Below are 27,383 nucleotides of genomic sequence, written 5' to 3' on the forward strand. Positions count from 1 at the left end.
AAAGTGAAAAAAAAGGACTACAGATAGCTGAAATCTATAACCATTTTATCATTTTATATAGGACCAGAAGGTGGAGGGAACAATAAATGTTTTAGAATGTCTTAAATTTTTCTTAATTATATGTCAGCAAAGTAAGGCAAACCATTTATCAATTGTTCCTATTACCTGCATGGTTTTCACAGAACATATGAGAGAAATTTAAAATAAAAAAATTTTAGTTGGCTAGCTAGCAAACCAAGCAGGCCAGAAATATAGTTAGAAAAACAGTTGTTCTTCCTAAGAGAATTCAGTTTCTTGTGGTTATACAACCCAGGTCCCAGTTTTTTATGCTGGTTAACAGCTGGAAGGTAGCTCTTAGCCTAGAAGGCCACCCATAGGTCTTAGCCAATGTGGCCTTCTAACAACATGGTAGCTTATTTATTCAAGGCCCACAGGACAATGTCTCAGACTTCTTATAAGAACCCACCTTATTAGGTTAGGTGTACGCAGCATTCTCTCTGTTGATACTCAAAGTCAGCAGATTAGGGACCTTAACAACATCTGCAAAATTCCTTCAGTTTTGGCATATAACACAATCTAATAATGACTATATCATTATGGGAGTAACATCAGGGAATATTTGGTTAGTGGTGAATGACTGCTTAAAATAGTGGGGTGCCTAGGTGGCTCAGTTGGTAAAGTGTGTGACTCTTGATTTCAGCTCAGGTCATGTCATGGTTCGTGAGATCAAGCCCTATGTCAGGCTTCGTGCTGACTGTGCAGAGTCTGCTTGGGATTCTCTTTTACTCCCTTTCTCTCTGCCCTCCCTCACTCGTGCACATACACACTCTCTCTCAAAAAGAGAAGCACACTCTGAACAGGATCCTATGAACAAATGCCTGTAATTGGATTATATAAACCTCTATATTAACTTTAAAGTTTACATCACTTTACATGTTACAAAGTGCTTATACATAGTCCACATCATTTGATTTTCATGACTACCTGTCAGAGAAGCACAGTAGATAATTAGCCTAATGTCACCAGTGAAAAAACAAAAGCTCAAAGCTGTTAAGGGGTTGCCCAAAGCTCTAAAGCAAATTAGTAGTGGAGTTGGGGCTTCAGCCTTGGGTCTTTTCACCCTATCGTCCAGTCCCGTTTATTGCTAATTCTACAGTCTTCAGACCATGTTTGGTGAGGTTCTAAGACGAGGTCTCAGGGATTACTCAAGAACTGAGGCTGACACTAAAAAGCCAGGGATCAGTGTCGGTACAGTGGATCTACTTTTGTTTGTTCTACACGTATGCTGGGGGTTCCATGCTCCATGCTGCCGTGTCAAAGGTAAAAAAGAACGTTTACAACAAAAATTTAGTTTAAAAAATGGTTTAGATAGCTGTATACAAAGAACCAAGAGTCTCTTCCAGTGAAGTTTTAAGAAGCTGTCATTTCTTGCAGCAGCTGTTGAACCTTTCATAAAGACAGAAAAAACAAACAAAAAAAAACGCATTAAAGAGTTGGTCTGAAATGTACACTTAGGAAAAAAATATGAACCCCACCTTCTTCATTTTTAAATAAATATAAAAAATTAGTACCTTATTAATGTCTGGTCTCTTATTTTTCTTTTCATGCAAGCACTGACTGGCAACAGAGTACATAGTTTCAATGGAAATGGGATTAATGTCATTCATCTTCGTATCAATATAATCTTCAATGGTCTTTTCTTCATCTTCAATTTCTTCTTTAATATCTAGCTTTAAAACAATTTTAAAACTTTGGTAGGAGTTTCAAAGAAAAGTGAGAGAAATCACAATGTAAATGGAATTATTTCATCTATTTCATAACAACATGTACTTTTATTTTACTATCTATTTTTATAACCTTACTAAGAATTAAAGACATACAGGAGAAATCCTATTTATTTATTTATACATCTATTTGGAGCTAGGTACATACATACATACATACCTTTTAGGTACTTTTGGCCATTTGCCTTCTAATTTTTGTGTTTCTGTTGCTGAGCTAATTGCGCTCACATTCCCATTGGCAGCATTTACTGGGCTGCCAGCCCAAGGTAACTTGCTTCTTGATGTGCTCCTAGAATGCAGTTCCAACTTCTGGACCCCAAATCCTCCTACCTGGGCAGGCAAACTTGTCTACAGGTACTCGGATTGTTGAATCAAAGAGAAAAAGGGAGCAGGAACAAGGGGACAGGGCCAGGATACAAAAGTGCTGTATAGGGAGAGAGGCACAGGACTAGGATGATGCAGTGGGTTGAGTGGTGGCCATGAAAACAATAGGTCCAGGCCTTAACTCCCAGAATCTATACATATGACTTTGTTTGATGAAAAGGTTTTTGATGTCATTAAGCATCTTGAGATGAGATCATCCTAGGTTACCCGCGTGGGCCCTAAATCCAGTGATGAGCATCTGTATAAGAGACAGAAAGGAGAAGAAAACAGACACAGAGAAGACAATGTGACCACAGAGGCAGAAATGAGTGATGTGGCCTCAAGTCAAGATAGCCAGCAGCTACGAGAAGCTGGAAGGGCAAGGCCAGAGTCTCCCCTAGAGCCTCCAGAGGTAATATGGCCCTGACAGCACCTTGATTTCAGATTTCTTGCTTCCAGAACTATGAAAGAATAAGTTTCTGTCACTGTATGTCCCAGTTTGTGCGAAGTGTTTTACAGCAGCCCTAGGAAACTAATATCATGAAAAAGAGTATTTATGTGAGGTCAATTGTAAACCCTCCAGAAACTCTTCCAGAAGAATTTTAAGGGGCGCCTGGGTGGCTCGGTTAAGCTTCTGACTCTTGGTTTCAGCTCAGTTCATGATCTCATGGTTTGTGGGTTTGAGTTCCGCATCGGGCTCTGGGCTGACAGTGTGGAGCTTGCCTGGGATTCTCTCACACTCTCTCTGCCCTCTGCTGCTCTCCATCTCTCTCTCTCTCAAAATAAATAAAAGAGAATTTTGAAATATTTGGGTGGTGGCAAAATTTAGTGATATAAAGGTTACTTCAAGAATCATTCCTTTTTGGTTATGGTTGTAATAAAATTTTATTACTTTATAGTCGTACTGCATTCATGCCTTAAGAATAAGTAAAAGGGTATAACCTTCTTTGAAGTTCTATGGTTTTTATTATTATATGATCATGCATAAAGCTGAGGACTGAGATGGATTCTGTGCTTTTCTGTATTTCATCCTTACTCAAACCAGACATTTGAGTCTTTCATAATACTCTAAAGGAGAAAAAGTCTGAGGGAAAAGGATTTAGGCTTTTAGACAGGAAGGCTCTGCTTAAAAAGTATAGATTATAAGGTAAAAAAGGAGAGTTCCTTTAGTTTTTTTTTTTTTTTACTTTACTGTATTTTTATTTACTTTTTAATTTTTTAACATTTATTTATTTTTGAGAGACAGAGAGAGATAGAGCACAAGTTGGGGAGGGGCAGAGAGAGAGGGAGACACAAAATCCGAAGCAGGCTCCAGGCTCTGAGCTGTCAGTACAGAGCCTGACATGGGGCTCGAACCCACGAACCATGAGATCATGACCTGAGCCAAAATCACTTAACCAACTGAGCGCCCCAACTGACCTGTATTTTTAATTTATACATTTTCTCTGCATAATCCCATCCACACCCAAAGCTTTATCTACACTTGGGCATGAATGGCTCCAAAACAATGTATCTACAGCCAAGGCTTCCTTCCTGATGTCCAACACACAATAGGATAGATAATAAGCATATTATAATTTAAGTAATACATATACAATATAACATATATGTATTATACAGATAATATAATTATATAGATAATATAAATAACATATATTATACAAATAACTTTTCACAATAATATTATGTTCTATAAATATACTTTAATGCAAAATGTTATATAATATGTAATACTGCATTACTACATAAATACCCAGGAAACCATGGAAAGCCTTATAATGTATTCTCTATCAAGGGTCGCCAGTAACAATATTATAATATATAGATATCAAACTTACACCTTTTCTTAAAAGAGTATGGCACCAAACCCTTGAGCAAACATAGCTTTAGACTTTCTAATCTCCATTGTAGGGAATTAATCTGTTATACACTTTTATCTGAATTTTTCACACTGATTTGTCTCATTAGAACACAGAAATCAGAATAAAGTCAGTGTAGTTCTTTAAGAAAAGCTTACATATGATAGTATTTCTGTAATCTTTAGATTACAAAAGATTTTTGTAAATCTTGAATTTTATAAAAACACCCTCTAAGTTCATAAAATCTACTATGTGGGGGAAAAAGGGAAAGCACAATTTTCTTATAATTTTAGCATTCAGTTAGTCTATTTATGTAACTGCCAATTAATGCCTAATATAATACACAAGTAATATTTTTTAATTAATTTTTGAATGTTTCTTATTTGATTTTGAGAGACAGAGAGAGAGGCAGTGCGAGCAGGGTGGGGTCAGAGAGACAGGGAGGCACAGAATCCGGAGCAGGCTCCAGGCTCTGAGCTGTTAGCACAGAGCCCGACGTGGGGCTCGAACCCACAAACCGTGATATCATGACGTGAGCCGAAGTTAGACACTTAACCAACTGAGCCACCCAGGAGCCCCACAGGTAATATTTTCCATCATAATTTTATAATTAAAATACTTCATAGGGGCACCTGGGTGGTTCAGTTGGTTGAGCATCCGACTCTTGATTTTGGCTCAAGTCATGATCCCAGGGTTGTGGGATTGAGCCCCACATCGAGGTGTGTGTTGAATGTTGTGCCTGTTTAAGAATCTCCCTCTCTGTCTCTCTCTGCCCCTGCCTCCAATTCACACTTTCTCGCTCTCTCTCCCTCAGATAAAAAACAAACAGATAAAATAAAAATAAAATACTCCATAATAGAAATAGATAGAAAATTTTACTAGTAATTCTATTCTGATACAAATGTGAATAGAAGCTATATTGTTTTTCCTCACTGAGCTCTAAAGTCTGTTAGCAATCATCCTGAAAGTAACAAAATAAAAATATACTGGAGAAGACCTAAAAAATCATATAGTTCTATGCTGATTTTACCTACAAAGAAACCAGAACATAGACTATATAAGTGACTTTTCCAAGCTTCACAAATCTTTTGTGGCAGAGCTGAGATGAGAAATCTGTGATGCTCTTTCCACATGCCACTGTGTCCCTGCCAATGGAAAGATTGCCAATAGAAAGTGGTATACCTAGATTCCAAATTTACCCATACAAATATATATTATAAATGCAAAGAGAATAGTACTGGAAAAAATTAATCTTTCAATTACCAATAACTGAGGTTCACGATGTTCATCTACAGCTGGAAGTCCAGTTATTATTTCTAATAAAACCTATGAAGACAAAAAAATCCATTACTATAACACTCAAGACAACGTATAGGAACTAGACAGAATATGGATCTTGATTATGAAATCTGATTAACCATCTCCACACACCGTGGTTCGCCTTTGAGGCATTAAAGCAGAAAGGACAGAGGCTGTAGTCATTTCTCACCATCAGTCCCTCACAGGAACCTTGGGTTCCAGCAATCCCCACAAGCAGTACTTTTCAACTGGCAATTTACTAAACAATCCGCTTCACTCAGTATGTATTCTAGACATTTCTTCTCCTGTCTTGGAGAGGATTCTTCACAAGAATAATTGTCTCTGGCTTTCAGAATATTATTTTCTAAATTTCAGGCCTATCCTGCAATTCTGTGCCTTAACTTCCCAGTTCTATGAAGTTAAATTTCCATATATGAAACATATATGCAAAAATAAAATGAAGTAGCATCTAATTTCTCCAATCATTCCCACTCACTCCATCTTAAGAGTTATTAGGAACAGGCCAGTAGATTAGAAAATGCCAATGTGTATGTCTTTTAAAAAACATCTCATTTAGGGGCACCTGGGTGGCTCAGTCAGGTAAGCCTCCGACTTCAGCTCAGGTCATGATCTCACGTTTGTGGGTTCGAGCCCCGTGTTGGGCTCTGTGCTGAAAGCTCAGAGCCTGCAGCCTGCTTCCGATTCTGTGTCTCCTTTTCTCTTTGCCCCTCCCCTGCTCATGCTCTGTCTCTCTCTGTCTCAAAAATAAATAAAACATTAAAAAAAAAATCTCATTTAAAAACGATGACACTAAAATGCATGCTGCGTGATACAATTTGTTCTGTGCACTAATTTAAGCTTCATACTAAGTCATGAGGATAGTGTGCTAAAGAAGTCATGTCTTACAGTAACTTCAGAAACCAATTTAAAAGTTTACAAATTTTGAGGTTTTATAACTTTCTCATTTAACTAAAGGTTAAAGTAAACAATATTTACATAAGAGAGGTAAGCAAGACAGGTGTATCTGAAATATTCTACTTCAACTTTACAGTTACGGCCAGAATGATTATTGTTACTACTTATATATGTGAAACTTACCACACCAAAGCTGTAGATGTCAGACTTGGGTGTTATTTCTCCTCGTAAAGCCTCAGGGGCCATATAAGCTGTTGTTCCCACAATTCTGCTAGTCATGACTGTTTGGGCAAACTTCTCAGAAGCCCGTGCAAGCCCGAAGTCTGATATTTTGGCTGTAAAGTCTTCATCTAGTAAGATATTTGCACTGAAATACGATTTGAAAAAAAATATTTTTCTTTTCAAGCAAGTCAAACAGTTGGGTGTATGAACATATATGTACATATTTACAGAGTAGACCATTTAATAATACACATCATAAAAGCCTGAAAATTGTGTAAATAAATCTAGACTACAGATTTAAAGCTAAAGAGAAATAACTGTTTTCTTATTCCTTTCTGTTTCTTGAGGAAAAATTTTAGGAGAATAAACATGAAATAAAACTGTCCACATTAGTGAGAGATAACTTCATTATTTCACAAATAATTTATTTTGGGAAAATTTCCCTCAGTCTCCTAACACATCATTCTGAATTCCTTTCCTAACATTTCCCAACTCATTTAAGAACAAATTTCCAACCAAAGTATCTCAATTATTCATTTCTTTATTCTTTATTTTAAAGTTTTTAACTTTAATTCCAGTATAGTTAACATGCAGTGTTATATTAGTTTCAGGCATTATTGTCTCTCTGTTTTTTTGTACCATCTGATAACTTGCAAAGAGGAAAAGGGCTGCAAGGTCTTCATTCATTCATTACACACATTCACTCGTACACAAATACTCACATTAATTAAACTTTATCAAAGACTCACTAGGTATAATAGTATTTGAGCTCAGTCCTGAATAGAGGGGGAATTTTCTTTTTAATTTTTTTTTTAATGTTTTATTTATTTTTGATACAGAGAGAGACAGAGCATGAGAGGGGAAGGGGCAGAGAGAGAAGGACACAGAACCGGAAGCAGGCTCCAGGCTCTGAGCTAGCCATCAGCACAGAGCCTGATGCGGGGCTCGAACTCACGAACGTGAGATCTGACCTGAGCCGAAGTTGGAGGCTTAACCGACTGAGCCACCCAGGTGCCCCTAGAGGGGGAATTTTCTAATCTTGTCTGTGACAAAGGCATATATCTAATTTTTAAAAATCCAAAAAATATTCCATAATGGTGATGTCATGTACAAAATGCTGAGAGAACAACACATCCCTGGAAGAACTGGAGAAAATACTAAAGACAGAGTAAACAGCATGCTTAGTCTTGAAAGATATATAGGTGATGGTTAAAGAGGAAAAAAAGTTATTTCAGGCAAATGGCCCAACATGTACATAGTGATGAAAAAATAAAAACATGTGATCAGGGCACCTGGGTGGCTCAGTCAGTTACGCATCCAACTTTGGCTCAGGCCACGATCTCATGGTTCGTGAGTTCGAGCCCCATATCAGGCTCTCTGATGACAGAGCGGAGTCTGGAGCCTGCTTTGGGTTCTGTGTCACCTTCTCTCTCTGCCCCTTCCCCATTTGTGCTTTGTCTCTCTTCCGCTCTCAAAAATAAATAAGCATCTAAAAACAAAAATAAAACCCCCAAACAACATGTGATCAATTTCAAGAAACTGGTGCCAGTGGAACATGGAGAGAATATGAACCTCATTCTGTGACAGCGGGACACCAGTGAGACTTTCCTAGTAAGGAATTAGTGCTATTAGACTTGATTTTTAGGAACACAACCTGGCAGTATAGTAGTGAATTGAGGAGAACTGGTACAGACTGGTTAAAGGCTGACCATGAAAGCTTGTCATAAAGTAAATAAGAGATAGTGAGAGTCTAGGTAAAGAAAGAACACTGAGGCGGGGCGGGGAAAGGAGCTGAAAAGTCTGAGGCAGGCTCAAAGGAACTTTGTAATTAGTCTGATACGAAGACTGAGAAAGTCGTTGCTGCGAGACAGGATGAACGGTGACTTCATTTGATCAGGAAGGGAATATAGGAGGGAGACTGGTTTGGAAGAGAAAATGAATTTGATTTCTGACATGTTAACTTGGAGGCTGCTGTGGGACATCCAGGTGAGGTATTTTGGTCTGAAGATACTGAAAATATAGGACTGGAGGCTGATGATACAGATTAAAAAGTCACCCACACAGAGGTAGCAGGTGAAGTCAACATAAACGCCAGTCAGCACGAACACGTTGTGAGAACAGAAGAGACAGGAGGTGAGAACATGAGGAAATGCACTAATACGTAGCGGATGAGAGATAGTGCCTGTCCTATCGTCTAACCTTGATCCCTCTATCTGGACTCCTTCCTACATTCTCAGGGATCTTACTCTATTCATTATCTTGTTCTCTCTTCAACTTTATCACCTCCCTCTTCCTATAGGCACAAAAATGTGCTTTAGTCTCTACCATCTTAAAAAATAATGTTTCCCGAATGACATTATTTCCAGTGACCATCCTTCACTATCCAAATGTCTTAAAAGACTTGTCTGCACTCACATCTCAGTTTTTTAGCTTTCTCTCTCCTAAACTACAACCTGAACTCTGTCCAATTACCACATGGAAGCAGGACTCTATAAATATCCTAATAACCTTCAGTGCACTAATCAAATGGTTTTACATCCTCATCCTCACTTCTAAAAAACAACTGATATTTTTGACTAGTACCTCTTGGGAAATGCTCTCCTTATTAAAAAAATTTTTTCTTAATGCTTTTTATTTATTTTTGAGGGACAGAGAGAGACAGTGCAAGCAGGGGAGGGGCAGAGAGAGAGGGAGACACAGAATCTGAAGCAGGCTCCACACTCTGAGCTAGCTGTCAGCACAGAGCCTGATGTGGGGTTCGAACCGACGAACCGTGAGATCATGACCTGGGCCGAAGTCAGCTGCCTAAACAACTGAGCCACCCAGGTGCCTCTTTCCTTATTTTAATGGATACCACACTCTCCTGGTTCTCATCTTACCTGTTTATGCCTGTTTTCTTAGATTCCTTAGGGATCATGCTCTTCTAGTTGGCCATTACGTCTTAAAGTTCCTTAGGACTAAATCTTGGGAACTTAATCTATCTCTCCTTAAGTGAATACAATCATTTGACAGGTCTTCAATTATCACCTATATGCAAGTAATACACAAATTTATGTCTTCAGCTCAGACTTCCTTCAGGTCCAAATATGTATATCACATTGTCTGTTGAACATCGCCATTTCCGTGTCTTAAAAGAATCTTAAACATAACATGTCCAAAAGAGAATGCATATTCTTAACCCTCAACCTGATCCTCTTCCAGTGCTTTCTATGTAAGTGAATCATGCCACAGTCTTCCCAGAATGCAATTCAGGAAGCTATAAATCCAGGAGTCCTTCCTGCCCTGTCCCTCTTCCTGACCTCTCTGCAGCCGAGGTATCAGCAGGTCCTGCTATCTTAATCTCTCAAATCTGCTCACTTCCTTTGATGTGAACAGCTAACACCAACACTTCTGAAAAGCCTCCTAACTCTCCCTTCTTACAAACTGTTCTCTATACTGAGAGTCAAAGTTACCTTTCCTCAAAAGTTAAACATGATGCCACATCCCTTATAATTCTTCAATGGCATCTGATTATATTAATGGTAAAGCTAAAGTCCTTACCTTAGTCTATTAGATCCTACAGGGATTTGCTCCCTGCTGACTTCTATAACTTTATCTTATATCAATCATTCCTTCCATTTCTGCACTTCAGTTATATTGTGTTCATTTCACTTCCTATAATTAATTTATCATGCTCCCATGCTCCCTCTCAATAATGGGCTCACAAATTCAGTTCCTTCTGTCTAGAATGCTCTTCTCCCTACCTTCTTTAGCCACCTTCAACTTGAGTCCATTTATTTCCTATTCATTCTTTGGATCTCTGCTAAAATACTACTTCCTCAGAGAACACTTCTTTATATGAATATTTATATTAAATACTACATACGGCACACACTAAAGTTCTTCTGTTATTTTGTGATTATTTGCTTGATGTCAAATGCAACAAGTGCTACTTTTGCTAAGTGTATTATCTCTAGTGCCTAGTGTTTGGTAGGCGCTCAATTAATATTTGTTAGTTACGAAAGAAGAAACCTGAAATGCACCCATGGAGGATGAAAGTGATTCAGAAAATAGTGGAGATATGGAAACTAATTTTGACAAGGCAAAAGGGGTCAAGGAAAACAAAATGTCATGCTATTAAAAAAAGGGGGGGCCATGTAGGATAAGTACTAAAAATAGATCACTGGGTTTGGTATAAAGGAGATTACAGAATGTCTTAATGGGAAGAGCTTTCATGGAAGACATGCATATGGATAAGAACTGAGAGCGAGAGCAAGCTATTCTTTAAAGATGGCTTTCCAAAAGCTTTTTAAGAGTAGCATTTACCTTTTAATGTCTCTATGAATATGATGGTTTTCATGTAAAAAACTGATGCCATTGGCTGCACCCTGAGCAATCTTGCATCTCATGTGCCAAGAGAGTGGTGGAGTATTATCCTTATAAAGTAAGAAACCAACACATTAAAAAAAAAAGAGGATTAAAAAATCTATAGAAAGTATATAACAGAACATTTTTCTCAGCAACTACTGAAAATATCATATCACCCAGAATTTAGGATTGCAATTTTTAAAAACTGTTGAAAAATAATCTCTAAATAAGATCAAATCAGAGTTAACATTTCTTATTTGACATTAAAAACATATACGAGCATCTTCAAAGACTAGTCTTGACTGATAAGTTTATGTTTAAGATCATTACCTAGTGGAATGGCAATCCTAGTTGTGTACCTGGAATTTATATATCAACTGTATAGTCTTCAAAGTACAAGAAAAATATTAAGGTCAATATGGTTTAAATAATCTTGTCACAAAGTGAAGATTCATATTCCAACACAAAAACAGAAAGCCGAGCAATGTGATGAACAGACGTCTTACCAAGCAGGACAGCCTGTCTAGCAATGAGCCATTGGGCATGTAGACATACACTAGGCAGAGGTCATCTCCATCACTTGAGAAACCAAGTAGTTCTACTAAGTTTTCATGTTGACACCTATGACAAATAGGTTTCCACTCAAAATTATTATGATACAAACATATATTCAGCTGTAGATTGAAGGTTATTCAATTTAGAGCTTTAATAGAAAAAACGGTGCAAGAAAATAATGATGTGCTATGCATCATTATATTACAATATGTATCTTTATAGTATGTGTATATACATATATATATGTTTATTATGATGGCTTATAATTTTCTGCAAACAGTTCTTTCAGTCAATATTAGAAGCAAATCCTTTTTCTATTTTACAGTAAATGCTCAGCAATTTAGAACTTTGGAACTTGAGATAGTTTGGTTAAGGACTGGGTTGATATTTACCTTTGTGTAGCACAATTTTCAACGATAGTACAGGCAAGATTTCAAGAAGTCTGTTGAAATTGGAATGACAATCCTTTCAAGAATTTTTTTTAACATATCCAAAGCACAGATTTATAGACATGTAATCTTTAACCACATCTCATTTACACATTTCTGATCTTTAATGATATGTTATTATTTATAACCTAATTTGAGTTTCTTTATATACTTGAAAGGAATAAAACTGAAGAGAGCTGAAATATAACAAATCTTAGGTATCTGTGGAAAAGTAGAAAGAAAGCTGGGCAAAGTCCTAAGCTTAAAGTCAAGCTTTGCCACCCTCTGGATATCAGACCCAGAGGCCAAGTTAACAGTTAGCAGGTTAACAACCTCACTGAGCTTCAGCAACTTTACCAAAAGTGGACAGTAATGCCAATTATGTAACATGGATGCTGTGCGACTTGAATGAACAAATACGTGAGAGCCTAGAAATATACTTAAAACATGATAATATCCACCCAAGTGCTTCCTCATTTTGTTGATTCAGAATGATCTAAAATTCTGGCATTTCATTATTTCAAATCAGACTTTAATTTGAAGACAGGCTATCCTCATAAGTTTTTTAAGAAGTACAAATTAAAACAATAAGTGCTCTATTTTCCACAAAACTGGCACATTTTTAAAATGAGTAGATCACATTTGCTGAGTTTCTACTATACACAAGGCACTGCAGTAAATGATTTACCTAAATTGTCTTACTGAATTCTTGTAATAACTTATTAGGATAAATTTCCTGATTTGTTTCTCTTATTCTTTCTGAAGACACCCAACAATTTTCAAGCACACTGGGTCAACGTCTTCTAAGCATTCTGGCATAGAACCTTTTTTAGGGCTATTAGCATGTCTAACGGCTTATTATTCTAAATATATTTTTTGCCATCTCTATAATTTATCTGTCATGAATTCTGGGAGCAGCAAAGGATAATGGAAGACAGTTGAAATCCTTCTTATTATTTTAAATACATTAATGAGGTAATAACTATTATCCCATTTTATAGATGAGAAAACTAATGAATAGACAGTTAAGAAACTTGGCCATGGTCATTCTGCAAGTAAGATCCAGAAACTGGTTCTTATTAAAAAAAGATGATAATAATCAATGGTGGTGAGGTAACAGTGAAGTTTGAAATGATAATACATTGCTGGTGGGAGTATAAATCATTATTTATAAAGCCATTTGGACATGTACTTGGAAGGTTTTTAAGAAGTTCATGAATTCTGAACCAGTAATTCTTCTAGGACTCTACTTGATGAAATAAACATAACTACATTTAAAGATTTATGTACAATGAGATTTAAAATAGCTTTAATTTGTAATGTTGAAAATTAGAAATAAACCTAGTAGGGTAATGGTTAAATAAAATATAATCATCATGTATGCCAAATAATTAATATGCAATACTTTAAAATTAAAATATAAGATAATAAAATGTTTTAAAATTATTTTTAATGTCGTGAGAAAAATGGTATACACACATTATGAGGCAACTACATCAAAATATTAGCCATGGTTATCTCTGAGTGATATATTTAGGAGGTGATTTTTATTATTTTAAATACATATTCCTGTATTTCACAGATTATCTACTTTAAACAGATTGCTTTTAGGATTGGAGAGTGGGTATAAGAGTAGGGGGAACAAAATCCTGAAAGAGATTTTGTTTTGTTTTGTTTTTTAACAGCATGCATTATTTTTAGTGTGACTGAATTAATTCCAGTCTGTGATTTCTTTCTTGCAGTTAGTCAACTAAAACTGGAAATTTATAGCAATGGGTGTAATTGAGTGTAAATTGGTAAATCTCACTAGGATCCATCATATCAACAACGTGGTATGGGGACTGATGGTGACTACACTGTGGTGGTGAGCACTGAGTAATATAGATGTTGTACACCTGAGACTAACAGAACGCGGCATGTCGATTATATTTCAATATTAAAAAACATATTTAAAAAAAGGGCAAGAAAAAAAAAAGCTCAAGCTCTGGAATCAGACAGATCGAATACGAAAACCAGATCTGATTCTTACTGCTACGTGGCCTCAGGCAAGTTACTTAAAGTTTCTAAATCTCAATGGAAAAAGAAAGGTAGGGGAGGTTATAATAGCCTTTACGGGGATTAAATGAGGCCAGACACATAAGATACACTGCACTACAATTATTAGGATAAATTTCCTGATTTGTTTCTCTTATTCTTTCTGAAGACACCCAACAATTTTCAAGCACACTGGGTCAACGTCTTCTAAGCATTCTGGCATAGAACCTTTTTTAGGGCTATTAGCATGTCTAACGGCTTATTATTCTAAATATATTTTTTGCCATCTCTATAATTTATCTGTCATGAATTCTGGGAGCAGCAAAGGATAATGGAAGACAGTTGAAATCCTTTGTAACTTTGCTATGATTTAAAATACTAACTGCTGTTTTATCTACAGGCATATGAACATAGGCAGTCGCAGAATTATAGAGTCAAAAATTCTTTCAATTCCTCTAATCTGAACCCTTTATTTTAATTTTACATCTCTGAAAATATCACTAGTTAGTGGCATACTCTGGGTAGGAAACCAGGCCCCTACTTCTTGTCCTGCTCTTTTCTACTATACCACATGGCCGAATTAACTTACTTCGCCATAACGTTTATTTCTTGATCAAACTGCTGTTTCAGTTCTTCAGTACTAATGTCAACCATCTGAAAAAAAAAATATATATCACAATACAATACGATAACCTCAAGGCTCCTAAAGCGAGGAGGAGGCGCAAGCGATTGCCTGGCTGATCTTGCTTTCTTTAAAATAGTAAGGCATTATTCTCTCCCTTTTGTAGAATAACTGAGAACTAGAAATACTAATGATTTGTTCAAGGACCCACTGCTACGTAGTAGAAATAAAAATACTTATAAACTATATAACCATATAAACCTGAGTTACTGTAGGAACAAAATGATATAATGTGAGAATTCACTCTATAAACATTCTGAAGAAAAAATTTGCTGTAACAGAAAACCTAAGCAAATTTGAAGGCAAAAAGAAAAACCAAACTGCAAAAGTATTTGTACTGTATATAACAATGGATGACTATTTTTATCACATAATATGTATTATATGGATATTTCTAGAATATAATAATATTTATAATATAACAAATCAATTACATGGTGAAAACCCTAGTAGCAATGGGAATGAAGGATCTAGACAAACATTTTTTCAATCTTTTTTCTTACTGTATAACTTTTAAACTTCATTTTTATTTTTATGTTTTTTGTTGTTTTTTAATGTTTTTTAATTTTTTAAATGTTTGTTTATTTTTTTTAATTTTAAAAATGTTTATTATTTATTTTTGATACAGAGAGAGACAGCGCATGAGAGGGGGAGAGGCAGAGAGAGAAGGAGACACAGAACTGGAAGCAGGCTCCAGGCTCTGAGCTAGCTGTCAGCACAGAGCCTGATGCGGGACTCGAATCCACGAATGTGAGATCTGACCTGAGCCGAAGTCAGAGGCTTAACCGACTGAGCCACCCAGGTGCCCCAATGTTTGTTTATTTTTCAGAGAGAAAAAAAGAGAGAGAGAGAAAGCATGAACAGAAAGGGCGAGAGACATAGGGAGACACAGAATCTGAAGCAGGCTCTATCTAGGCTCTGAGTTGTCAGCACAGAGTCCAACGGAGGGCTCAAACCCACAAACCATGAGATCATGACCTGAGCTGAAGCCAGATGCTCAACCAACTGATCCACCCAGGCACCCCTAAACTTCATTTTTTAAAAAATGTTTTATTTATTTTTGATACAGAGAGAGACAGAGCATGAGAGGGGGAGGGGCAGAGAGAGAAGGAGACACAGAACCGGAAGCAGGCTCCAGGCTCTGAGCTAGCTGTCAGCACAGAGCCTGACATGGGGCTTGAACCCACGAACGTGAGATCTGACCTGAGCTGAAGTCGGACGCTTAGCTGACTGAGCCACCCAGGCGCCCCTAAACTTCATTTTTAAAGGAGAATAGTAACATAAGAAAGTTCTTCTTATAAAATTGTCATAGTATCTTCCCATCTTAATCTTGATTATGCATGAAGCACTATGTAGAACAGGGCTTCTCAACTTTATTTTGTGAATCTTCCAAAATTATATGTACAATTATATGTGTATGCCCATAACTACATTTTTGTAGGGACAAGTTCCATAGCTTTCAACAAATGTAAAAATATTTTTTAATGTTTTATTTATTTTTGAGAGAGAGACAGCGTGAGCAGGGGAAGGTCGGAGAGAGAGGGAGACACAGAATCTGAAGCAGGCTCCAGGCTCTGAGCCAGCTGTCAGCACAGAGCCTGATGAAGGGCTCAGACCCACGAATGGTGAGATCATGACCTGAACAAAAGCTGGAAGCTTAACCAACTGAGCCACCCACGTGCCCCAACTTTCAACGAATTTTTAAATGTTAAGAAAGGCTAGCTTAGAATGACGTTTAAAGAAAATATGCACTGAAATAATGTACTTCCTAAGGACTAATTTAAAGCTTATGATAGAGCACACTAGGAAGCAACTTTTTCCTTTGATTCTTTTTAGTCCTCAACATATAACTTACTGCCACAAGCTTCTTCACTGCCACAGTTTTGTTGTTCACATAGCCTTTATATACAACTCCAAACCCGCCCTCTCCCATCTTGTTGCCACCGAGGGAGATGGGCCTTTCATCAAAGTTATTTGTGACATTCTTCAATTCATAAAATGAAAAGCTGTGAAAACCTATAATGTCAATGAAATAAGAAAAAAAGTGCTTCAATAAAAAGGATATTGGTTTTAAGAACTTCAGTATTTCTCAACTTGATTACTTCATACATATGCAAATTACAACTTAGGAATAGACAGGAAAGGAGAGAGTAAGGCTATCTTTTAAATTAAAAATTTAAGTTTTATCTTGAGAATTCTGTTCGGTGGTCCTCCACCCAAAACTCTCGTCACTTATTTTCTTTACAAAATGATCTTTTCAAGTTATGTAAATATTTGTGCATTTTTTCATACTTCCATGGTTGGTTGTATGTCCTGTTGCCGGTTCTCACTGGTGACACACTGACTAATACAATGAAGATGGTGCTGAACACGTCAGGAGGGAAAGAAAGAAAACCCACAAAGAGCTCCTGCCAGTGTGCACAAACAAAAGGGGAGATTTATTTCAAAGCAGGGATGGGCCCAATGACAAACCTGCCAGGGGGAAGCACTGCACATGTCACTTACGTGTGTCGCCGCCTTCGAGACTCGTATTTTCTGGGCTTGAGGAGTCAGGTGGCATATAGTTTTGTTCAAGGTCCTGCACAGGTAACACAAATGGCCCGTCTTTGCCACAGAGAGGCATTTCTTTCTGCTGAAATGTTACAGCTTCCTTAGCAGGTAGTGTGTTAGCAGCGTGAGGAACAGCATCTGCCAAATGAAGTGAGTTACAAGTTGTCCTTCCATATGAAAGGACGACGTTTGTGTGCAAAAGTTAAACTAGGAAGTTGGCTTATTTGATGTCACTTCAGTTTCCACATGTCCACCCCATTTTCTCACAGCACACAGAAGAAGCTACCTAGTACGAATTTGTGAGTTTTGGTTAAGTTTTGATTAGAGAGGGTAAGGCGGTGTTTTCAAAGAGTCTATGCACCACCTACATCAGAGCACTGAAGTGCCTGACACAGACCTAACCCAAGTCAAGAATTCTGATAATGAGGTCTGAAACAGACAATCTACTTATTTAACAAGAACCCTACTGGATTCTACTGCACACTGAAAAGTGACAACTGCTGGTATAAATGGCAACAATGGGAAACACACTATTAGGAAGGGATCTAGACAGTAACCCACCACAATACAGTGTAAGGATATCATGATCACAGAGTCCCATCAGGGTGGAAGGTGAGGGTAAAAAGAAAGCAAGAGCTAAAAAACAAAACAAAACAAAATAAAAACCCCAGAAAACGAATTTCTGTCCCTCTACACCTCCTACTGGCACAAAACTACTTGACTCGAATGGCGGGCTCAGGCCGTCACGAGGCCTCCATCTCCTCAGCAGCAAGTCCCCAGTGCCCTGTCTTGGGTGCCTGTATGAGTCGGAGAGGGTGGGAAGAATGAAGAGGAGTCTCACACGTAAGGCTCATCTACTGGGAGAAAAGAGCCCGAGCAAGAAGACATGTTCCCATTTCTGCCACTTGCCTTTCCACCCTAAACTCATGCTCAGTTTACCTGGCAGCAAAAGACTCGCTGGGGCAAAGAACTCATTTTGGACCAAAAGATCCACAAGATCACCGACTGTGCAGTTTGTGGTGCCCCAGTCAAACAGTAATTCACAAGTGGGGCTTTTTCCAGTTTGAAGTAATGCTTCAAATCTCCTTAAAAGCAAGCAACAAAGACACAAAATTAGTATGTAAGTAGAGTTAACATGAAAATAGGAATTACTCCCTCATGCCCTTGTCTGGCCCACACTGCCTCCTATAGTATTAAAGGAAGGGGGCAGCAGGAGAACCAGCCAGAATTACAGAGAATTGGGAAGACAGGCAGAAAGGAAAAAGACGCTGAAGGTGAGAATACCGTAAGTCAGCATATACTGGGTACTTACCGAGTACCTGCGCAGTGGACTGTGGGATGCCTCCACATGAACTCATTTAATTCTCTAAGATACTACAAATATAGTACTAATGACAAATGAGAAATTCTGGCATGAAGAGGTAGAGTAACCAGCCCACAGCCACACAGCCAAAAAACGATATCTAAATTGAGATCCCAATTCAGATCTCACTTGACATAAGGGTCTGCTCTCAACCTACTAAGCTATATTCCTTCCTTACCTGACTTAATAACTCTGCTAGCCATATGAGTTTTTTTATACAATGTTTATTTTTGAGAAAGAGAGGCAGAGCAACAGGAGGACAGAGGATCTGAAGCAGGCTCTGCACTAGTGAGCTGGATGTGGGGCTCAAACTCACTAATAGTGAGATCACGACCTTAGGCACAATCGGACGCTCAACCAATTGAGCTATTCAAGTGCCCCGGCCATATAATTTTTTAATAAACTCTACTGTTCAATGAAATAGAATACTATACATAAACTTGGAAGAATTATTCCTTTGATCTTAATTACATTTCAGTTAAATTAAAGAAAAACAGAGCAGTTTTTTGTTCTTATTTCTTTAAAAATTAGTTTGGAAACTAACATTGAAAAACTTAACAATTTTTCCTGGTTTTCCTCCAAACTAAGTTGAAAAATTTCAAACCTACAGGAAAGCTGAAAGAATAATACCATGAACCGCCATTTACCCTTTACTTAGATGCACCAACTGACCAGTTGATGACACTTTGTCACACATGTGTTCTTGCCCTCTCCCTTTCCCTGGGTGTGTATGTGAGCACATGTGTGTGCACACGTGCTTTACAGTGTAAGCCAGACACCTTGTAAAATATCTCACAGTCTAGATTTGTCTGACTACTTCCTCATGATTAAATTCAGGTTTAAAATGCTAGGTAAGGACACTACCTAGGTGACAGACAACATGCTGTTCCCACTGCATCACATCCAGAGGCACATAACACAGTCTGTACCATTACTTGTGACCCAAAGTTAGATGACTTGGGTAAGGAGGTGTACTTCAGATTTTTTCTTTATAAAATTACCCTCACCCTTCATAATTCAAAAGTAACCTTTGGATAATACTTTGAAATCTTGTACATACATTATTCGACAACTTTTCATCTTGTGATTTTAGCATCACTGATGAATCCTGCATGAATCAATTATTCATTGGTAGTTGTAAATTGATAACTTTTCTATCATTCCTTCAATAATTATTTGCTGTCACTATTCTGTGGAGAAGAGCTTCCCCACCCCCCATCACTGCCTCAGCCATTCTCCAGAAGGTTTTAATAGTATATCATTAAACTGTCTTTGAAAGTTGCCTTTCAAGGTTTAAACTTAAGCTTCTTTCAAGTAATTTAAGGGGTTTATCCTTCATGTGAGAAAACACTTCCTAGAAGGACTAAGATAGAAGTTAAAGTTTTGGGATTTTTTATTAGGTGATGCTGAAAATCACAAATTAATGCTCTTGCTTCCAAAGACAGATTTTGACATAGATTTGGGCTGAGATAACTGACAAAAATAAATCTGTACTTATATTTTACAGTAAATCAAGCAGGGATAAATAGAGATGAAGAATGAAATTATCTGAAGATAGTGTTGAAAAATCCTGGCTAAGCAATGTTAATTCCGTTCATAGATATGTACATTTTTAAGCAACTTTAAAATGTCAGCTTGAAGAACTCCCAAAGTACACTGTTAAGGTGGAGTAGAGATTTACAAACTTAGAATTTTACTAGAGATTCTTAAAATCTTCCTATGTCCAATCTGGAAATGACAAATGTGAGGCAGAGGGAACTGTTCTCAGCTTGCTAAACAGAAAACTAGAGTGAAAGTGAGAATCCTGATTCTAAGCCAAAAACTCATTTGCGAGATCACAATACTAGCCTAGTTGACATAATGAAGAAGGAATCAAAAATCACATATATACAGACACAAAAAGAGGTTACTTATAACCATTATCTCCTCTGAAGAGAGTTTTACTTTCTGAATTACAACATTAGACAGTATTTACATTTATTCATCATTCTGGACTGTGATGTAAGAATTTACAAAGAAAAGAATTTTATTGGTTACCTTATGTGAAACTGATTATATCTATCATCACCAGATGGTTTTTTAATAGCTACCGCTAACTTCTTCCATCCTTCTTGAGGATCAATAAAATCTGACAGCTTCCTAATTAGTCCAACATTGAGAGAGCGCACATATGTTGAAGATGTTATGGGTTTGCTCATCTTCTATTCCTAAAATATGGAAAATTCTCATTAAAATTTTACAGTAGTTTTAGTGATGACATCCATAAGCTTATAAATCACAATTTTCTACAGTATATGAAATGTTGGCAACTGATTATACCATAATAAAGGAACACTCCAAAGTCAACTAACTGATATTCTAAGAAGAAATTAAAATTGTGGTTTATTTGTCTTATTGTCCTCTGGTCTTACGTTCTTTCTCTATCTATAATTAGCAATAAAAAAATGGAAAATTTTTTTTCTGACACTGACATTTCCCAAGTACAATTTACCCAACAGAGTAAAAAATTTACTTTTTCAGAAAAATTCCTATGAATAAATTCAGGAATCAAATATATTAATAAAAGAGATTTATTTTTCAATTTAAAATCTTTTTCTCAATCAGTTTTATTTACTATTACACATTTATCATCACTCTTTGGTAGAGGTAAAAAAAAATTCTGAAATAATTTGAGTAACATTAAAAGATATGGTAAATAGTCAACTTTTTCTATAATCTCTTTTTTGAGTGCTCCACATTATTTGAATCCAGCAGACCTGTCTAATCATAATTCACTCCCTGCTAAGCCAAACCCGGTGGTTCACCTCTTCACAATCTAAGGAAAACCTTTATTTCCTCATTCCCCTTTCTCTTCTGCCACTCCACCCTGGCCAGCACCAGCAAGGGATAGATTTCACAGTTTTACTTGTACAACAGCATAGCTGAACATGCCTAAGAGAACCTGGTAACTGAGTGGACTGGTGTGAGCACAAGTTAGTGGGGACCCCTTTCCCATGGGGCCTTTGACACTGCTGTTAATCTGATTCGTTGTCTCAGCTCATCGTCCTCAGTGACTACTTCCCACCTTAGCCTCTTTCCATGTGGTTTTATTTGATCTCGATGCCTCTCACTTTTAGCAAGTAGCAACCTTTCCTTCTATTTCATCAAGAAAAAGAGATTTAGATATTATTCTGTCACTTATTCTCCTGCTTCCATATATCATATATATATATATATATATTTTTTTTAATGTTTATGAGAGAGAGAGAGAGAGAGAGAGAGAGAGAGAGAGAGAGCATGAGTGAGGGAAGGGCAGAGAGAGAGGGAGACACAGAACCTGAAGCAAGTTGCAGGCTTCATGCTGTCAGCACAGAGCCTGATATGGGGTTTGAACCCACGAACTGCGAGATCATGACCTAAGCTGAAGTTGGAGGCCCAACCAACCGAGTCACCCAGGTGCTCCATCCTCTTATATTTTTAACTTTAAGATGTAATATAATTAAATTTTGGAGTAAAAAAATATATTCACATGGTACAAAATTCAGAAGCTATAAAAGAGTAAGAAGCAAATGTCTCCCTGATCCTAGGTCTCTATTTTATATTCTCTTCTCTTTGGCCTTCCTTGCCCATGGCATCTAAGTAGGTCTATCTGCCCTCAACCTAACTGTCTTTGATCACTGCACAATGTAACTGTAATCATGTATTTATTTATTTGTTTAGTATCTGCCTCCCCCATTAGACTATAAGCGCCATGAGTTCAGGGACTATGTTCTTTGATTCACTAATAAAAAGGTAGTGACTAGCATGTGGCATATATTGCTGATAAGTGTTAGGAATGAATGACTTTGTTGTCTAGTGCCATGCTAGGTGATTCATATATTTCACTTAATCCTTACCGTGATGAAGATAATTTTAACATCTTTACTTCACAAAGGTAGTAAATCAGAGTTGGACTTGAATCCATACCTTACTCTAAAATTCATTCCATATGTTCTTGCTTCTATAACTCAATGCATTGCTCAAGCCATTTTCTTTTCTATAAAGACATTTCCTTTCATTTATTCATATGTTCAAATAACATGTCAGGCTTTGGGAGGGCACCTGGATGGCTCAGTTGGTTGAGCATCCAACTTCGGCTCAGGTCATGATCTTGCAGTTTGTGAGTTCGAGTCTCATGTCGGGCTCTGTGCTGACAGCTCACAGCCTGGAGCCTGCTTTGGATTCTGTGTCTCCCTCACTCTCTACCCTTCCCCTGCTCACACTCTGTCTCTCTCTCTCAAAAATAAATAAAACTTAAAAAGATTAAAAACAAAACAAAACATGTCAGGCTTGGTACTAAGTGATAGGAGCTACAGAGAAGAGAAAAATCTTTGTTTTCAAGCTTCTCAGTCCAGTAGCAAATACAAACAAGTGAATGATAAATGTTACAAGAGGTGCGTGCAGGGTGTGGAGGCTCAGAGAAGGAGCATCAAGCCAAAGCAGGCTAAAGGAAATATATAAAGACAGATTTGGGTGGGGTGGGAGATTAGAAGGATGAGTGAAAAGGAGTCAGGATAATCCTAAAAGGAAATTTCAGGCAGTAGGGCTAGCAGGGAGAATATGGATCAGGCTCAGGTAAGGAGTTTGCTATGGCTGGAGCAGAGGATGCATGTCATTAAGTAGTAGAAGAGGCTGGAGAGGGAGGCAGGGCCAAATCATCACGCACCTCGTATATTAAGACAAGGAGTTGAAGCTCTATACTAAAAGTTATCGGGAAGCCATCTCAGTATTTTAAAGAAAGGTGTCATGAGATCTTATTTGGTTAAGTGGATTCTCCTGGATAAAAAAGGGATGGATATTGAGATAAGGAGACCAGTTTGAAGACTTTGCAATCATCTAGGAGAGCAGAAATGAAAGCCGAAAAAAGTCGAGGAATGGAGGGGAAAAAAAGATTCAAAGATTTAGGAGGCCAAATCAAAATCATTTAATGACAAATCAGATATTAGAGGGAAAGGAGGGAAACCAAGAAGTTGATTCCTGGCCTTTTGGTTTGGGCAGTTAGAGAACAGAGGAAATGAAGCGTTCATGGTCATGTTAAATGTGAAATATCTACCTCTGGCACCATCCAGGGGAGTTGGCACTAAGTAACTATATGATCTGGAGCTTAGGAGAGAGGTTTAGGTAAAGAAAGCTCACTATATGAGCATTCTCACATGTTCATAAGTGAACTGTTGGTTGAAGCAACAAGTAAATACGAGGTTGCCTATTAGGAACATATAGAATGTGAAGAAATGAAGAGAAAGAAGAACGTTTAACAAGTATTGATAAGCCATGGAGGTAAGAAAAAGCTAAGACAACAGCGTATCAGAGATTTCTAGAATAGGGGATAGGTTAGTATAAAAGACCCAGAGAGGTCCAATAAATACTGATGGGTGTGTTAGATTTGGAAACTGGGTGACTTAAGAACAGTTTTTACAGAGCAGTGAGTGAATGATAAAAGTGCATTTACCAAGAAATCTGGCTTTGAAGGGAAGGAGAGACAGAGATAGGGACAGAAAGCATCAGTTCTCAAATTTTATCTCAGAACCCTTTATACTCTTAGAAATTTCTGTGGACTCCAAAGAGCTTTTGTTTATGTTGGTTCTAACTCCCAATATTTACCTTCTTAGAAACTGACGCTGAAAAATTTAAAATATACTTACTCATTAACTAATTAAAAATAATGAACATACTACTGTTAGCATACATATTTTGATAAAAATAGAATTTCAGAAATAATAAAAGTATATTATTTTACAGTTTTGTAAATTTCTTGAATGTTCAACTTAATAGAAGACAGCTGGATTCTCATATCTGCTTTTGCATTTACTGTGCTGCTATATTGCAGCAGATTTGGTTGACATATATAAAGAAAATCCAGCTTCACGCAGACATATGGTTGGAAACAGTATTTAAAAATTTATTTTTAACATTTATTTATTGCTGAGAGACAGAGCATGAGCAGGGGAGGAGCAGAGAGAAAGGGAGACACAGAATCTGAAGCAAGCTCCAGGCTCTGAACTGTCAGCACAGAGCCTGACGCGGGGCTCGAACCCCCAAAACGTGAGATCATGACCTCACCCCAAGTCAGATACCCAACAGACTGAGTCACTTGGGTGCCCTTGGAAACACTATTTTAATAGCTTTTCCACAAAGTAGTAGATTTTTCTCTTTGACACTGTGGTGAAATTTGATAAAAGATAGTTTGCTAAACCCTATCAATGAACTTTGTCTCATTAAAATTCAATACATTCTGAATCAATCTTCTACCCATAAGTGATTTTTGAACCTACAAACCTCTTGAAAGGGACTTGGGGACCCCAACAACATCCTGAAAACTGCTGGTTTAAGATTTGCTTCAAGAGTTAAGCTTGGTTGAAGATACGAAAAGGGATAGTGCATACAGTATAGGTGAAGAGGTCAGCCTTGAATAGTAGGAAACGTTTTCTTCCAAATCGTGAAAGGGGGAGGCAGGTTTGGATACAGATATATTTGAAGGGAGAGAGAAATTCTCACCCAGTGTTATTTTCTTCGTTAAGCAGGACGTGAGTTCATCGAGGGCTCAGTAAAATAACTGCCCAATCACTTTGAGGACCACCAGGTAAATGCCTAGGATTTCTTCAAGCTCAATGCAAAAGGCACTATTGGCTTTCCCTGATAATCATATCTTTTGCTCCAAACTGTTACCAGTCATTCTTCTCGTATAACAATTATCAGATTTTATTGTTTATGTGTTTGTCTTCTCCCCTAGATGGTGTGCTCTCCTAAGCAGGGACCCAACCAAACCGAGCTTTAACAGCTACTCAAAATATTTGTGCTGGATGAAAGACTTATTTTAAAAATTTAATTTAGTTTTTTTAAAGTTTATTTATTTTGAGGCAGAGAGGGGCAGAGAGAGAGAGAATCCCAATCAGGCTGAAATACTGAATATTTCAGAATGTTGAAATACATCAAATAAGTCAAAGTAGACTGAGTGTCTACTTTGTCTAGACACTGATCTAAGTTCCTAGACATAAAACATTAGGGGAAAAAAATGAACTCATGGAGCTTATATTTTTAACAGTGAAAGAAAGACAGGCAATAAGCAAATAAACTCTATACTATGCTACATAGTGCGGACAAAAATAGAGAGGGTGTTTCACTTTTAAGTAGGGTAGTCAGAGTAGGCCTCAATAAAAAAGTGCCATGTGCTAAAGGTCTGAAGAAATGGGAAAATCAGACACTGGGATATCTGTGGGAGAAGTTTGGGGCAAAAGGAATCTAAATGTAAAGGCCTAGAGTGGGCCCACTGAGAACAGCAAGGAGAGGCTAAGTCTGGAGAGGAAGGAGCAGGAAAGTAGCAGATTAGATGAGAGAGGTAGGTAAGTCACCAGGTCTCCTAGAGCCTACAGCCTTTGTATTGATTTTGTTTATCCTCTGAGTGAGAAGACAGTGGAGGCTTTTTAAAAAATGTTTTATTTATTTTTGAGAGAGAGAGAAAGACAGGGTGAGCAGGGGAGGGTCAGAGAGAGGGAGACACAGAATCCGAAGCAGGCTCTAGGCTCTGAGCTAGCTGTCAGCACAGAGCCCCACACGGGGCTCGAACCCACAAACCATGAGATCATGACCTGAACCCAAGTCAGAGCTTAACTGACTGAGCCAGCCAAGATGCCCCACTGCAGGCTTTAAGAAGGGAGACATATACTCTATATTTATGTATTAAAAGGGCTCTGGGGCTGCTGCTGAGAAGAAAGGGTATCAGAGTAAGAGTGGAGAGGCAGGGAGGGACCAATTACTAGAGTACACCAACAATCCAGCTGGGAGGTGGCTTGGACCAGGGTGGTAGCAGAAAAGGTGCAAAGTATTAGGATACTGGATATTTTCTGAAGGAGAGCAAAGAATCCTCTGTGCTGATAGGAAGGGCGAGGAGCTTGCATGCACCAAGATTTCCTACATTTACTAGGACGGAGAAGACTGTGTCAGGTGCATGTTTGGCCCCCAGGGTCAGGAGCTTGGGTTGGACAGGCAGAAAGCAAACTTCAAATGAGTGTTCAGCCTGAAATAATAAAAGAAATATAACCTTTCTGCCGGATCTCTTCAAGGATTACCCCTAGAAAGGGAAAAGGCTGACTTTAATATTCTCCACTCTCAAGTCTTCTTGGGCAGATAGGTTTTTCAGGCACAAATAGAGCTATCTGTTCCCATTTTTAGTAGCATTTTCTCACTTTCTCAGGGTCTGCTTTTTATCCCCTTGTTTTCCCTCTTGCTCCAGGCTGTCAGATGTCCTTTTCCCATCTGCTAATGTACTTACCTGATCCTGACAGCCCTCTCCAACTTTCTCATTTCCTGGAAGCTTGGAAGCCAGAGAGACAAGTTAATTAGAATCCTGCGGAGGCCCAGAATGCTTCCCACGCCCCGAGCATCTCTGCCCAGAGCTGGCCTTAACTTCCTGGTTCTCAGGAAAAGAGGTTCATTTCGTAAACTGATTCCCGCAACACACCGCCTGGGTGTTGAGAAACAGGAGGCGAGGGCTGACTGGGCCACACAATGAACTTGGTGACGCCTCTCCAAGGCCCTAGGCTCCTCCCCAGGTGCGATTCAATTTTTGATCCTCGGGAACCCACCCAAGTTTTTAGCCTGGAGCAAGCTGTGCCCACACAACCTCCTTCCTCTCTAACTTTTCTCACTTCGCGATTTTCCTTCCGAAACCGTCCCTCAACAACCCTGCGGCAGGGGGATGGAGGCCGGAGCGCAGACCTCGGACGAACGGCAAAAAAGGCGCGCACGGCGGGAATCCCTTACCTGCCCAGCAGCGGGGCGCCGCGGCGGCAGGGGCACCGCCCAGCGGAGCCGGCGGCGGGGGAGCCCGGGCTGGGAACGGCACCGCGGCGGGTGGGGAACCCGTTAGTTCCCGCCAGAGACCCGGCCCACGTCCGGCCCCCGCCCCGCTCCTTTGCACGTCCGGGCCGCTCTGCAGCGTGAGAAATTCCGGGTCTAGCGTGAGGC

At 38.3% G+C, this 27,383-nt stretch overlaps 1 protein-coding gene across 8 annotated transcripts; it reads right to left on the bottom strand.

The window, feature by feature from the left end:
- Window positions 1-862: 862 nt before the first annotated feature.
- On the bottom strand, window positions 863-27,383 carry IRAK4 (interleukin 1 receptor associated kinase 4). Of its 8 annotated transcripts, none has more exons than XM_029953938.1 (12): window positions 27,180-27,375; window positions 20,439-20,608; window positions 17,978-18,123; window positions 16,994-17,176; window positions 16,344-16,504; window positions 14,396-14,460; window positions 11,296-11,410; window positions 10,748-10,857; window positions 6,404-6,587; window positions 5,270-5,332; window positions 1,572-1,730; window positions 863-1,446 (listed from the first exon to the last, which is right to left on the bottom strand). In XM_029953938.1, exons 2-12 carry the CDS (start codon window positions 20,597-20,599, stop codon window positions 1,411-1,413), a joined length of 1,383 nt encoding a protein of 460 aa, XP_029809798.1. In that variant the 5' UTR covers window positions 20,600-20,608; window positions 27,180-27,375; the 3' UTR covers window positions 863-1,410. The 8 variants fall into 8 exon arrangements, 6 of the variants coding, with proteins under 6 accessions (XP_029809798.1, XP_029809799.1, XP_029809803.1 ...); XM_029953939.1 differs by lacking the exon at window positions 27,180-27,375 and adding an exon at window positions 26,689-26,827; XR_003914296.1 differs by lacking the exon at window positions 863-1,446 and adding an exon at window positions 1,945-2,406 and having other exon boundaries at window positions 1,649-1,730; window positions 27,180-27,383.

The sequence above is a fragment of the Suricata suricatta genome, chromosome 10 (assembly GCF_006229205.1).
Source record: "Suricata suricatta isolate VVHF042 chromosome 10, meerkat_22Aug2017_6uvM2_HiC, whole genome shotgun sequence".
NCBI classification, from domain to species: Eukaryota; Metazoa; Chordata; class Mammalia; order Carnivora; family Herpestidae; genus Suricata; species Suricata suricatta.

Bases quoted from the DNA above. Each gene is read 5' to 3' on its own strand.
- IRAK4 (XM_029953938.1), bottom strand. From the start codon at position 20,599: ATGAGCAAACCCATAACATCTTCAACATATGTGCGCTCTCTCAATGTT. The intron at 16,505-16,993 runs GTAAGTGACATG...TTGACATTATAG, and splicing joins TCTCGAAGGCGGCGACACAC to GTTTTCACAGCTTTTCATTT. The intron at 11,411-14,395 runs GTAAGTTAATTC...TATTTGTCATAG, and splicing joins GAAATAAACGTTATGGCGAA to GTGTCAACATGAAAACTTAG.